Source organism: Triticum aestivum, chromosome 2D (genome assembly GCF_018294505.1).
Source record: "Triticum aestivum cultivar Chinese Spring chromosome 2D, IWGSC CS RefSeq v2.1, whole genome shotgun sequence".
Taxonomy (NCBI): domain Eukaryota; kingdom Viridiplantae; phylum Streptophyta; class Magnoliopsida; order Poales; family Poaceae; genus Triticum; species Triticum aestivum.
This window is the reverse complement of record NC_057799.1, coordinates 627181084-627195098: the sequence shown is the minus strand read 5'-3', so window position 1 is coordinate 627195098 and position 14015 is coordinate 627181084. Positions and strand designations below refer to the sequence as shown.

Sequence of the window (14015 nt, the reverse complement as noted above, 5' to 3'; positions counted from 1 at the left end):
CTGAACCTTAAGTGTGTAGACCCTACGGGTTCGGGAACCATGCAGACATGACCGAGACACCTCTCCGGCTAATAACCAATAGCGGGATCTGGATACCCATATTGGCTCCGAAACGTTCCACGATGATCTCATCGGATGAACCACGATGTCGGGGATTCAATCAATCCCGTATACAATTCCCTTTGTCCATCGGTATGTTACTTGCCCGAGATTCGATCGTCGGTATCCCTATACCTTGTTCAATCTCGTTACCGGCAAGTCTCTTTTTACTCATTCCGTAACACATGACCCCATGGCTAACTCCTTAGTCACATTGAGCTCATTATGATGATGCATTACCGAGTGGGCCCAGAGATACCTCTCCGTCATACGGAGCGACAAATCCCAGTCTCAATTCGTGCCAACCCAACAGACACTTTCGGAGATACCTGTAGTGCACCTTTATAGCCACCCAGTTAAGTTGTGACATTTGATACACCCAAAGCATTCCTACGGTATCCCGAAGTTGCACAATCTCATGGTCTAAGGAAATGATACTTGACATTAGAAAAGCTCTAGCAAACGAACTACACGATCTTGTGCTATGCTTAGGATTTGGGTCTTGTCCATCACATCATTCTCCTAATGATGTGATCCCGTTATCAACGACATCCAATGTCCATGGTCAGGAAACTACAACCATCTATTGATCAACGAACTAGTCAACTAGAGGCTCACTAGGGACATGTTGTGGTCTATGTATTCACACATGTGTTACGGTTTCCGGTTAATACAATTATAGCATGAATAATAGAAAATTATCATGAACAAGGAAATATAATAATAACTATTTTATTATTGTCTCTAGGGCATATTTCCAACAACGGCTACGAGGCTTCTTGCCCTCCAAGTCTTGTTCTTTCAAGGCTTAATACAACACACAACGCATTACGCCAATCCTCTCATCTCTAATCCTTTTACACTTTCCCCGCCCTCGCTACCTCCCGCTCGCTCAGCCAGCAGTCCGCCCCAGCCGTTTGCCCGACATCATCGACTAGAGCTGACATGGGCTTGAGCTAGACTTCGTAGGGCGTTGGCATGGGACGGCCATGGTGTGCATTGCTTCTGTCCATGAGTAGGACACCAGCATGTCCAAGCAGGTGCTCCCTTCCTTCCAAAATAACATAAGTTTTAGGATTGTCCTAAATCAACAAATCGATAGAGCAATCTACTAAGATTTATAATATCAATTTGGTGTTGTAGATGTTGATATGTTTTTATATACACTTGGTAAACTTATTTAAGTTTGACTTAGGACAAATCTGGAATTTCAATTAGTTCGAAACAGAGGGAGTATTGCATATGTGTGCACCCAATCCATTTGGATGTGTAAATTGTGTCGTCTACGTAGTACCTAGAGTTTAAAAGTTGTTATTCTATCAAATTCGAAAGTACTATACATACTTTGTTTGTCACAAATTTTGTGTTTTCTTGTTTGAAAGATGGTGGATTTCAGCTCTTGAGAAGTTAATCCTCACATTTCAAAATGTCATCCATTCTTGGAAGCTCATCTCGATCACCTAAATAAAGTGGGAAAGTTCGTTGCCACATCTGCAAGCTAAATATACGGTGGAAAGTTCATTCTTTTTTGTGCTCATAGTTATGGAAACAATTAATTTGATGTTTATGCCAATGAAAAATCGATACCTTTGTTGCACGTATACTCCATGTATACATGCACTAGACGCGTTCTTCATGGGATACACAATCTTATCTATGTTCATGCTTCAGAGCGAACTATTTATCTGGTAGGTGCAACTATATGGGCCTCACATGAGGTCTTGGTATGAATTTAGAGATTGACGAGGTAATACTTTGGGGGAGGGGTGATGTGTGTTACTTCTAACATGAGTAATGCTATTGTTATGTAATATGTTTACTTAAATCCTATGTAGTAGTTCACTTGGGTGACGGTATTAGCACGTTTTGCTCTAGGTAGTTATTCCTTCTCTCACAGTACGTAAGATTTAAGTAAAACTCTTGCGTGGGAATAGGAATTATATTCTAATATTGTGATTGAAATTGCCGCACAGGAAGCAGGTGGAAACCGATTGTGTGTGTTGTCCTTGTGGAGCTCTTTAAAACAGGAAATATACTGCTAGGCAAGGTAGTAGTTGATGGTGGCATGTTTGTATTCTCATTGTTGTGCTATAGAAGCATTCTAGGTGCCGTTTTCATCTTGCCATTTTCCCTACTCCTCGAAAGGTGAGATTTTTTTTGAAACAATCTACTATTTTCATGGAAAGTAATATTGTAAGTTTTAACCATTAACTCAAGAATATGCATGACAAATATATGCAGTGGGAAGTGGAAAGAATTGGATAAGAATGCTCTTGGCTGGCTCTTCGTCAATGCTTTTGTCGGGTATATACACCGTCGAACAACCTTATATACCTTTGCACTAACATAAAATAATTAGTTTTGTAGTTTCGCTCCTCTAAACTCTATGTTTTGTTCAATGCTTATATATGTGCATTTTTTCCTTTGTTCCCGTCAAAATCAATCAGCCAGTTTGGAGATGTGGTTATATGTTGGTCTGATGATGACAAAGCATGCATTAGTCAACTAATTCAATCAACACATTGGCTCCATGTCAAAACTTAAACTGAACCCGACTGATTCTCCAACCCCCATATGCTAACACTTCTTTTTTCAAATCCTCAAAATAAATGGAAAACTTTTCTGCCAGATTCTTCAAATATCTTATGCCTTTTGTTTCTTCATAACCACAAAAGGAATTAAGAGGTTAAGATGCACAACTACAGTTTAATCAATTTCATAGCGCATTATATTGATCAAATGTTAAGTGTGATATAGTTAATTTTATTTTAGTATATGGTTAAGGAATCAGGTATATTGATATTGACAATGATATCTTTACTTCGTATAGATACTCGTTGCCTATGGCCTTGTACTACAATGGGCTACATGACACAACCGCCTCCTTTGGCGTGATCTTCTCAAGTTTGACTCCGCTCTTCACTTTTGTCCTGTCAATATTGCTTGGGTAAACAATCCGTTCCTCCAACTTAGAACACCATAACTCCTTTCTTCCAATGTAGAATACAACAACTAGGGGGTGCTACCACACCATCCTGCTTTCCTCTACCTAATTATTTATAATTACTAGTAACTTCGTCCCTACAAATAAGCAACTTCTTAATCAATAAAGATTTAGAAAAATAGAAATCTCAATATATATTTTGCAGCATGGAGAACTTGCACCTCAAATCCAAGGAGGGCGGTGCGAAGGTGGTTGGTGCATTGGTATGCTTTGGTGGGGCTTTGTTGATTAGCTTGTACAATGGAAAGGAACTACATCTCTGGTCCCCGGTTATACAATGTATCACTAAGAGTTCTAATGGAGTTGTCGGAGGACACCACCATTTGAGGGGTACCTTGCTTTTGTTGGGTGAATGCATACGCTATGCATTTTCATACCCTGTACTGGTATGTCCAGTTTTGATATATATGGTATTTTTTAACTAACACTTGGATCTATATTACCCCTAAGAGGCATAACATGATTTCAATTTTTCCTCGTTTTTGACCGGTAACGACTAAGGGTTTCTAATAATGAAGGTAAAAGTTTTAAAGGTTTACCCATGGAAACATTGGTCATCAATGTTGACATGTGTTCTAGGTGGTTTCCAAACATGTGCCATAGGAATACTTATGAGAAGGGACAAACTGGCTTGGCAAGTGGGATGGAACATTCAACTATTAACAATTGTCTACTCGGTAAGTCTTTTCCAGAATGACTCAATTTTCAAAATCCCCTATTATTGTATGAATTTTCATTACTTTCCACATTGTCAGATCTAATTGACATTCCACTATATCTATAAACTAATCTTAGTTTATCAGCCAAAAGGCAAGCAAGCCGAGCAAGATAGGTTTTGATTTGTAGATATAGAAGAATTTGTGAGGAAAGTATCTGTTAGATAATATTTTGCAGTGTATTCAACCTTTATTCTACCTATCAAAATCAATGGGCATATCATTGTTGAAAGTTAAATTTTAGCTTAGTTCAAAATTGGCAAAACCTTCTTATGAGGAATTCCTATATTGTTCGAGATCCAATTGCTTCATGACGTTGAATATTAAAAACATGTGTTTTGAGTTTTTTCTTCACATGATAGTTGAAAAAAATAGGCAGTAATGTGGCACATACTTGATTTGGAATGCAGGCTGCACTTGGCACATCAGCCAAGTATTGGTTAAATCTCTATGCCGTGGAAAAGCGAGGCCCCGTTTTCCAACCAATGTTCAACACCTTATCGGTTGTCTTCACCATGGTTCTTGGAGCATTATTACTAGGAGAAAGCCTCACGGTTGGGAGGTACGTGTACCTTGTCTCATATTTGCACTTATATTCAAATATTTTAGTTTTTCTTACACATATGTGTGTATTATAGTTGTACAGTTTTTGTGACTAGAGGGTGGGTATTCTCACATAGTTACCATTATATAATAAAGCATGATTGAAGGAAAAATAGCCTAGGGAGAAATCATTCTTGTGTCCTATATAAAAGTGCCTTTATTTAATTTTAAGAAAATGATGCTTAAATATTTTGTGTTTATCATGATGTATGTCCTACGTGTGAAGCGAGTCTTATGAGTGATATGGCCAGTGTAATTGATGTGTTCTGTTCATGATGTGGCCCCTGTGGCCATCTAGTGGTTTTGAATGTATATAGTGAAAAAGAAATGTAGCTTAACGTATTGTGAAAAAGAAATACTGAGCAATGTACCTTAGCTTGTTGTGACTTGGGTGTACAATTTTGCACTAGTGGTACATCAACATTATAGTTTGACCGTTGGTTCTTTTAGTATTTACACTTATAAACACTTATATTCCACAACTGATACATTTTACTGTTATATGGCAGCTTGCTGGGTAGTGCAGTGGTTTTCAGTGGTCTGTATATGTATCTCTATGGAAAGGCCAAAGAACTACACGTGACGATGACATCAGGTTCAAGTAATGAAAAGCTTCAGGTGCAACCTACCCAGAACTCAAAGTGTGAGGATCCATCATCTCGCCCTTAATTTTGGGGAAACTACTCTCGTGAGCTTTGAGAATTAGCAGTTAGACACCAACTCAGGTTAATATGTGAGGTAGTAAACTAAAATGGTTTTACCAATCCTAAAATGTGTCATGGTTTATTGATGTTTTCTAGCGAGGAAAAAGACTACTTCACAGAGTATATCTATCTTATCAGATTATGTAATTATAATGCTCGCTAGGACAATATCTTCAACTTGAGAAAATGCACGAAATTGCACAAAGTGGTGATTTGGGTGATGGTGTCTCCATCACGAAACATGTGCTCAATATATTAGTAGGACATGTCGATGGGCAAGGCGTAAGTTTTTTTTTGTTGAACTAATATTTTTGTTGTAACGATGCAATAACATTATTTGGTGAATTTCGTGTCTCGGTGTTGTATTCTTGTTTCTCAAGTGGTTGCCGCAAGCTGTGTTTGTTATCATCTTTATATATTTTTTACCCAATAAGTGTTTAGGGATGTCTCTTCGGAAGTATAGCAGCTAGGCCCTTGGCTCCGGCAGAAGCCCAGGCATGCACCTCATCGCAGATGAGTTGGAGCAGGCGCACAGTAGTAGGACGCTCATTGTCGAAGGTGGAGGGCGTTTCAGTGCTTCCAGATGTACCAAGCAACGAGAATAACCAGCGAGGCAAGGCCTCTCCAGAGACCGACTGCAGCAGCCGCCGTAGATGACGCCCACCAGTCAAGGAACTCATCATCTCCATTCTCCAGCCGACATGGACATTGCTAACATGTAGGCGGAGAGAGTTCCATGCCAGAACACGCACCGAAAAGAACAACCGATGAGCAAGTGATGCATAATCTCAGGAGCCTGGTCGCACGGTACACAGCTCGGAGCATGAGGCAGCCCTTGACGAGAGAGGCATGCAGCCGTCCAACATCGGTCTTGAATCGCTAGCCAAGCAAATAATTTGACGCGCATCGAAGCCCATGTACGCCAAGTGAGATGCGAGTGGGGTGCCTCCAGGGATCCAAAGAAGAAAACCCTAGCCGTCGTAAAAAGAACATAAATTTTTTGCTTTGTGATGCGAACATGAAGCCCACTCTCGCGACCACACTGTACGCAGTGTAGGGCGGCGGCGACCACCCTGATGTCTGTGATCCGGCTAGCTCCGCTGCCGGCGAAACCGGATCTGGGTTCCATGTTACGTGCTTTATCCTTCCCCCTATCCGGCTGCTCTTCGACGGGGATCACAACGTCGTCACCCAGCCTGCCCCATCCCAAGCTCCACAACGGCTGCACTTCATGTGAATTTCAAACTTTCAAAACAGTTGTCCTATATTTTGTTAAAATTTGTTATGTTGACATAATGTGTGTTAAGGCAGAAAATTTAATTTACATCTCCCCGCAATAGATAAAAGTCCATTTTAAATCAGCTTCACCCTGTAGCACTGATTGCAACTAGCTCTATGTGCCGTATGGAATGGTCATCCCCGTCCAGCCCGCCTGCAGTTTGGAACATGTTGACGGGAAGAAGAGATCGCGCGCTGATACAATCGACGATTTGGAGGTACTCCCTCCGTTTTTATTTAGTCCGCGTATTAGTTTTGATCAAAGTCAAGCTTTATAAACTTTGACAAGGATTATAAACAAAAATATTAACATATACACTAATAAGTCAATACCATTAGATTCATTTTTTAATGTAATTTCACATCATATAGATTTGTTATAGTAAGTTCGAGTTTGCCAGGGGTACAAATGAAATGTGTTTGTATTGTTTTCTATAAATTTGGTCAAACTTTGAAAAGTTTGACTTCCGTCAAATCTAATATACAGAGTAAATAAAAACAGAGAGATTACTAGATCGATGATTTGGAGGTACTAATTAAAAGATCCTATAGTACCTGTCATTAGTCTAGCACTTTGTCTGTGCATCGGGTTCGGTTCTTGGACCAAAAGAGCTCTCAGATCGAGGCCGTCCATGACATGACATCCAACTCCAAGCCTACAATGGCGAACTTGAGAGGTTTCATAACAATGGAACAAGCCCATCAAAATTCAAGTTCTAGACTTGGCATTAGCTATCGTATTTTTCTGAATTTATTTCATTTTTTTGGTGATATTTGTTGAGTGGGGAGAGACGCTCCCGTCGACCACGAGGTGTCTATAGTGGCTTTGTCAATCTCAAAATGTGATGCCGGCTTAGTATGTCGGATGTGCTGGTTTGCGTGCGTCTATATGGCTGAGTCTATGTATGTGTATATGGCCTTGTACTGTGTTAAAAAAAAACAATGTACTAGTATTGTACATGAATGGACCCATTGTTCCCTTTGGTATCAGTTACAGTTTAGCACCGGTGTAAGTCATTGATAGTACAGAGTATTTCGGTTGCTTTGAGCTTCGAATGGGCCAAGTTATCAATTATTGGGGCCGGTCGATGGACGTGCTGGCAGAGACTATCTGTCTCTCGGCGGCTGTACATACTGCAATCGCCATTCGCCGGTGGCCACTAGCACTGTGCGATGGATCGCCGCATCTTCTCCCCCGCCCCGACGACTCGCCTCGTCGTCGGGTGCATGCGTGGACCAAGTGTCGGTAAGCGACGACCGCGCCTGATACGATCAACGATTCGGCGGCAATTAAGCACGGAAGTATGCACCCACCACCTGCCTGCTCATCGGGCTTCGGTTCCTGGACGACAAACGTGCCATGCATGCACATGCAGCTCACAAACGGTCCAAAAACCGAATTCTTCCGTTCGACTACTAATTGGACCCATATATCGACTACTAATTGGCCACTCGATATGTATACGTCGCCAGCTCCATCCCTTCCAGTCCGTCAAGCCATCTTCCCTCTCGGCTCTCGCACCGTTGCCATGGCAGCGTCCAAACTTACCCCCACCTTGCCCGTCTCATCCCTCGCCCTCGCCACCTCTCGCTCGCCGTCGGGCCAGCCGCGCTCCCCAACCCTTCACCCGGAGGCGGCGTCGGCGCGAGCTGATATGGGCTTGAGCTGGACTTCGAAGGGCGTTGGCCGTGGCACGACCGTGCTGTGTGCCACTGCCGTCCACGGCCAGGACACCAACATCCAAGTCCAAGGTATGCATGGACCCATTGTTTCCTTTGGGTGTGTATAAAGTGTACCGTGTGCGTAGCAGCTATAGCTTAAAAGTTGTTATTCTATCAACTTCGAAATTACTAGCCATACTTTTTTTGTGCAAAGTTTATGTTGTTTTGCTTGAAAGCAGCTGGAATTCAGCCCTTGGGAAGTTAGAGCATCTACAACCGGATTTGGCAAATCCGGCCTCTCAAACGTCCGCAGACGCGTCCGCGGGCACTGACCGGGCACCCCACAAATCCCATCGTCCACATCCGTGTATCTCATATCCGAACCCCTATATCCATACTAAATCATGCAACGTCGATGAAACTACGTTTATCAGCTGACCGGACATATAATCAGACATAGGATAGCACAATAGTTCACCAAAAGATCACGAACGGCTGTTCAAAGGTCCACCAAAGTTCACATAAACGACAGACAACTTTATACTACATCTAAAACTTGAAATGAAATTGAACTTCACCACTTTCGAGACGGCCCTTTCCCCTTCTGGTCGCCGACGCAGCTATAGTCGTCGGCGACTGGTGGAGGATCGTCCGATTTGTCAGACGAGGAGCCGTGGTCCTCGGACGAGGAGGAGGAGACGATGATGAGGCCCTTCAGGAGCTAGACGGCCCGGTTCTGCTGGCACCTGAGCTTGGCCAGCCGAGCCGCCTCCGTCGCCTTCTCCTTCGCTTCCCGCTCAGACTGCTCGATGGCAAGCCAGAGAGCCTTCACGTTCTTCTGGTGGAGCCGCCGAGCGTTCGTCTCTGCCGTCGTAAGCGACCGACAGTAGACCCACGTGAGAACCTGCTCGTCCTCGTCGGGCTCCGCCGGTAACCCGCGGCGGCGGTGGGCAGAGCTCTCCGCTGCCGTCCCTCTCCCTCGCCCGCTGCCTCTCGCGGCAGGCAGTGCGCGTCCGTGCCGGCGGGGCGGGCACAAGCACCCAACGCTGCCCACGCGAGGGAGCAGCAGCCGGGGCGGGGGGAGGGGGCAGGGGACGGCATGGGGTCGAGGCGGACTGCGCTACCCTTGCGGAGCTGTGCGCGGGACGGGAAGAGCCAGCGTCAGTGTCCTCGCTGCGCCGGCGGGGGAGAGGCGACGCTACAAATCTGGAACTGCCCCTTATGTCCACCTTGGACCTCTTGAGGGAAATGCGGAGGGCGAGCTCCTCGTCGATGTCCATGTCGGAGTCGGAGCGGCTGCCAGCGCTCGACATGGTCGCCGGAGCTGTCGGATGGATCGAATTGGAGGGGAGAAGAAGGGACGGAGCGAGAGCGGAGTGAGCTAGGGTTTCCGGATTGGGGGTAAATGTGAGGACAAGCGTGGGGTCGTGGTGGGCCGGGCTGACGTGGCGGACAATCCCGGATCCCTCATATCCGCCCCATATTTGGGCTGGATATGAGGCGTGCCGGACAGCCCGGACATTTGAGGCACCCGTCTGGGTCAAAAAGTCGTGACTGGTCAGTGACCGGGCGGGCAACCCAGGCATTTGAGGCCGATTTGGGCTGCCCGGCTGTAGATGCTCTTAGTCCGCACATTTTGAAATCTCATCCATTCTGCAAAGCTCAGCTTGATAACCTAAGTAAAGTGGGAAAGTACATTGCAATTTCTGCAACCTCTACTAAATATACAGTGGAAAACTCAGTGCTCTTTTGTGCTCATATTTGTGAAAACCTATGGCCAATTATCTTAATGTTTATGTCAATGAAAAAAATATATACTTAGGTTGAGTGTATGCCCCATGTATCTATGTACCGGGTGCGTCCTTCATGGGATACGCAATCTTATCTGTGTTTGTGCTTCACAACGTAATACGAGTATTTATCTAGTAGGTGCAACTATATGTAGCTCATATGTGGTTCTGGCATGAAATAGAGATTGACAAGTTCTACTTTTTAATATTGTGATTGAAATTGCCGCACAGGAAGCAAGTGGAAACCAACTGTTTGTGTGGTCCTTGTGGAGCTCTTCAACACAGGAACTATACTGCTAGGCAAGGTAGCAGTTGATAGCGGCATGTTTGTATTCTCATTGCTTTGTTATAGAAGCATTCTGGGTGCCATTTTTATCTTGCCATTTGCCCTGCTCCTCGAAAGGTGAGGAGTTTTTTATCTTTATTATTTTTAATAAAACATATTATTTTCATGGAAAATAATAATATAATTTTTAATCATTGCCTAAATAATATGTTTGACAAATCTGCAGTGGGAAGTGGAAAGAATTGGATAAGAAGGCTCTTGGTTGGCTCTTCATCAATGCTTTTGTCGGGTATATACGCTCGATGAACTATCTTATATACCTTTGCACTAACATAATATAATTAGTTTTGTAGTTTGTTTGTTTTTTATCCTCTAAACTCTATATTTTGTTCAATGTTTATATATGTGTATCTTGTCATAAAAAATCAATCAACCGAATTGGGGAAGTGGTTTTACGTTGGTCCGAAGATGACCAAGCATACATTAGCCAACTAATTCATTCAACACAAGTACAAAGCTTAAACTGAACCTGAATGAGTTTCTAACCCCCATATGCTAACACTTTTTTAAATCCTCCTCGGACATATGGAAAACTTGTGTACCAGATTCTTTATCGAATGTTTTATGCCTTTTTTATTCATTTGTAATTGCAAAATAAATGAACAGGTTGAGATGCACAACTTCTGTTTAATCAATTTCATAGTTTATTATATAGACCAAATGTCAAGTATGATACAGTTTCTTTTTCTTTGAGTATATGATTAAGGAATAATGTTTATTGATATTGACAGTGATATTTTGACATTGTATAGGTACTCGTTGCCTATGGCCATGTATTACTACGGGCTACATGACACAACTGCTTCCTATGGTGTGATCTTCTCCGGTTTAACTCCGCTCTTCACTTTCGTCCTTTCAATATTGCTTGGGTAAAAACTCCTTGCCTCCACCGTACAACACCATAACTCCTTCTCTCCAATGTAGGATGGACCCCCCCCCCCCATCCTGCTTTCCTCTACTAATTTGTAACTTCGTCTCCGCGAATAAACAACTTAGTTATGTACCTTAATCCTAGAGATTAAAAAATAAAATTTCAAAATATATTTTGCAGCATGGAGACCTTGCGCCTCAAATCCAAGGAAGGTAGCGCGAAGGTGGTTGGTGCATTGGTATGCTTTGGAGGGGCTTTATTAATAAGCCTATACAATGGGAAGGAACTGCATCTCTGGTCTCCAGTTATAAGAGGTATCACTAAGAGTTCTAATGGAGTAGCCGGAGGATGCCACCATTTGAGAGGCACCTTACTTTTGTTGGGTGATTGCATATGCTATGCATTTTGGTACCCCATACAGGTATGTCCAATTCTGATACGGTGGCTTTAGACTAAGTCTTGTTTCTATAACGAAGGGTTTCCAATAATGCAGGTGAAAGTTTTAAAGGTGTATCCGTGGAAACATTGGTCATCAGTGTTGACCTGTGCTCTAGGTGGTTTGCAAACATGTGCCATAGGAATATTTTTGAGAAGAGACAAACTTGCTTGGCAAGTAGGATGGAACATTCAACTATTAACAATTGTCTACTCAGTAAGTCTTTTCCATAATCTGCTCAATTTTAGAAATCTCTTACTATTGCATGATTTCCACTACTTTCCACATTTTCAGATCTAGTTGATAATTCCACTACATTTACAAGCTAATCTTAGTTTATCAAGCAACCCGAGCAAGATATGTTTTCAACATAGATATGGATAGCTTGTAAGGATAATATTTGTTAGAGATTGTGGTGTATTCAACCTTTATTCTAGCTACAAGAATCAACGGGCATATCATTCTTAAAAGTTAAATGTTAACTTAGATCAAAATTGTAAAAACTTGCCTATGAGGACATCATATATGGTTCGAGATCCAACTACTTCATGATATTGAATATTCAAAACATTTCTTTCCATATTTTTTAACTTTATAGTTGAAAAAATAGGCAATAATGTGTCACATACTTGATTTGGAACATAGGCTGCACTTGGCACAGCCGCCAAGTATTGGTTAAATCTCTATGCTGTGGAAAAGCGAGGTCCTGTTTTTCCACCAATGTTCAGCACATTATCGATTGTTTTCACCATGGTTCTTGGGGCTTTATTGCTAGGAGAAAGCCTCACAGTTGGGAGGTACGTGTATTTTTGTCTAGTATTTGGACTCGCATTCAAAGCTTTTTTTTATGTATGTGTAGGTATTATAATTGGACATAATATAATGTCTCTATCCCTAGGGTGTGTATATTCTCAATGTAGTTATCATTATCTAATAAAGTTACACAAAATTATAAATCATGACTTGAAGACACAATAGCACTGGGAAAAATCATTCTTGTGACAAATATAAATGTTCCTTTATTTAATTTCAAGAAAATGGTGCTTAAATATATTTGTGCTTATCATGGTGTATGTACCTACGTGTGAAGCATGCCTTATGATCCATATGATCAATCAATATATAATTGATGAGTTTTGTTAATGCAGTGTCTCCTATAGCCACCTAGTGGTTTGGAATAGAGATAGTGAAAAATTGTACCGTAACGTATGATGAAACAGAAATATTGAACAATGTAGCTTAATGAATGTTGTGATTTTGTTATACATTGTTGCACTAGAATTACATCATATACCATAGTTTGATTGTTAGTTATTTTAATCTTTACATGCTCTTTTATTCCGTAAGTGATACATTTTACTGTTATATGGCAGCTTGTTGGGTAGTGCTTTGGTTTTCAGTGGTTTGTATATGTACCTCTATGGAAAGGCCAAAGAGATACATGTGAACACGATATCATGTTCAAGCAATGAAAAGCTTCAGGCGCAACCTACCCACAACTCGAAGTGTGAGGATCGAAGATTTGGTCCTTAATTTTGGGGAAACAAGCTTCTAATGAGCTTCAAATTAGCAGTTGAAACCAACTATGTTTAACATGTGAGATAGTAAACTAAAATGATTTGACCAATCCTAAGATGTTTCGTGGTGCGTTAATGATTTCCAATGAAGTAAAACCCTAGTTTACAAGGTATGTATCTTATCGGATTATAGTATTGTGATGCCACCTAGGACAATATCTTCAACTTGAGAATACACGCAATTGCACAAATTGGTGATTTGGTGTTATGGGTCTACGTCACAAAATGTGCCCTCTATGTATTAGTAGGAAACATGGTCAAACACGGTGTTAGTAATTTGTTGAACTAGTATTTTGTATGTTGTGGTACAGTAACATTATTTGGTGAAGTTAGTACCTCTCATTGTTGCATTCTGGTTTTGCAAGTTGTTGCAGTAAGCTGTGTTTACTATCATGTTTTCTGCATTTCTTACATGAGAGTTACTACACATATGATGAAAATTCATATGACATTTGTAGGATCAGATTGATCTAGTGTTGTTGGCCACAACATATGGAAGCGGGCCCTTCTCTTGTCATACAGGAATCGGATGGAAAACCATCGTACACAAAGTAATTCGGTTCTTACATTTAATGGAGAACTCGACCCAACAAGGGATTGGAACCTCCAGGTTCCATTTGATTTGCATGCAAAAGGAGTGCCCAAGTGCCTCATCGGACGTGCATGCCTAAGCATCTCCAACACATTTTCACACAAGTTCTCATTAGAGCATAACCTTGTACTCCCTCCATCTCAATGTTGGCGCAGCCGGAGGAGGAAGAAGACTCTCACACACGAAAGATAGAAGAACACAAGTCTAGAGGTTGAAGAAGATACGCACAGAGACTCTTGGCACACACAACTTTGCCTTTTCTCTATTTCTTCCCACACCTGACACAATGCAAATACATGGGCTTAAGTAGCCAGTGTTACACAGCCAACACGCAGCC

The 14015-nt window shown here is 42.0% G+C and overlaps 1 protein-coding gene across 1 annotated transcript; it reads left to right on the top strand.

Annotated features, from left to right (window-relative positions):
• The first annotated feature begins 7901 nt into the window (after positions 1–7901).
• Positions 7902–13430, top strand: LOC123050558 (WAT1-related protein At5g64700-like). The gene is made up of 8 exons (XM_044473336.1): positions 7902–8156; positions 10088–10259; positions 10369–10431; positions 10955–11071; positions 11254–11494; positions 11567–11725; positions 12155–12306; positions 12883–13430. The coding sequence occupies exons 1-8, from the start codon at positions 7934–7936 to the stop codon at positions 13040–13042; spliced, it is 1287 nt and encodes a 428-aa protein (XP_044329271.1). The 5' UTR covers positions 7902–7933; the 3' UTR covers positions 13043–13430.
• The last annotated feature ends 585 nt before the right edge of the window (positions 13431–14015 follow it).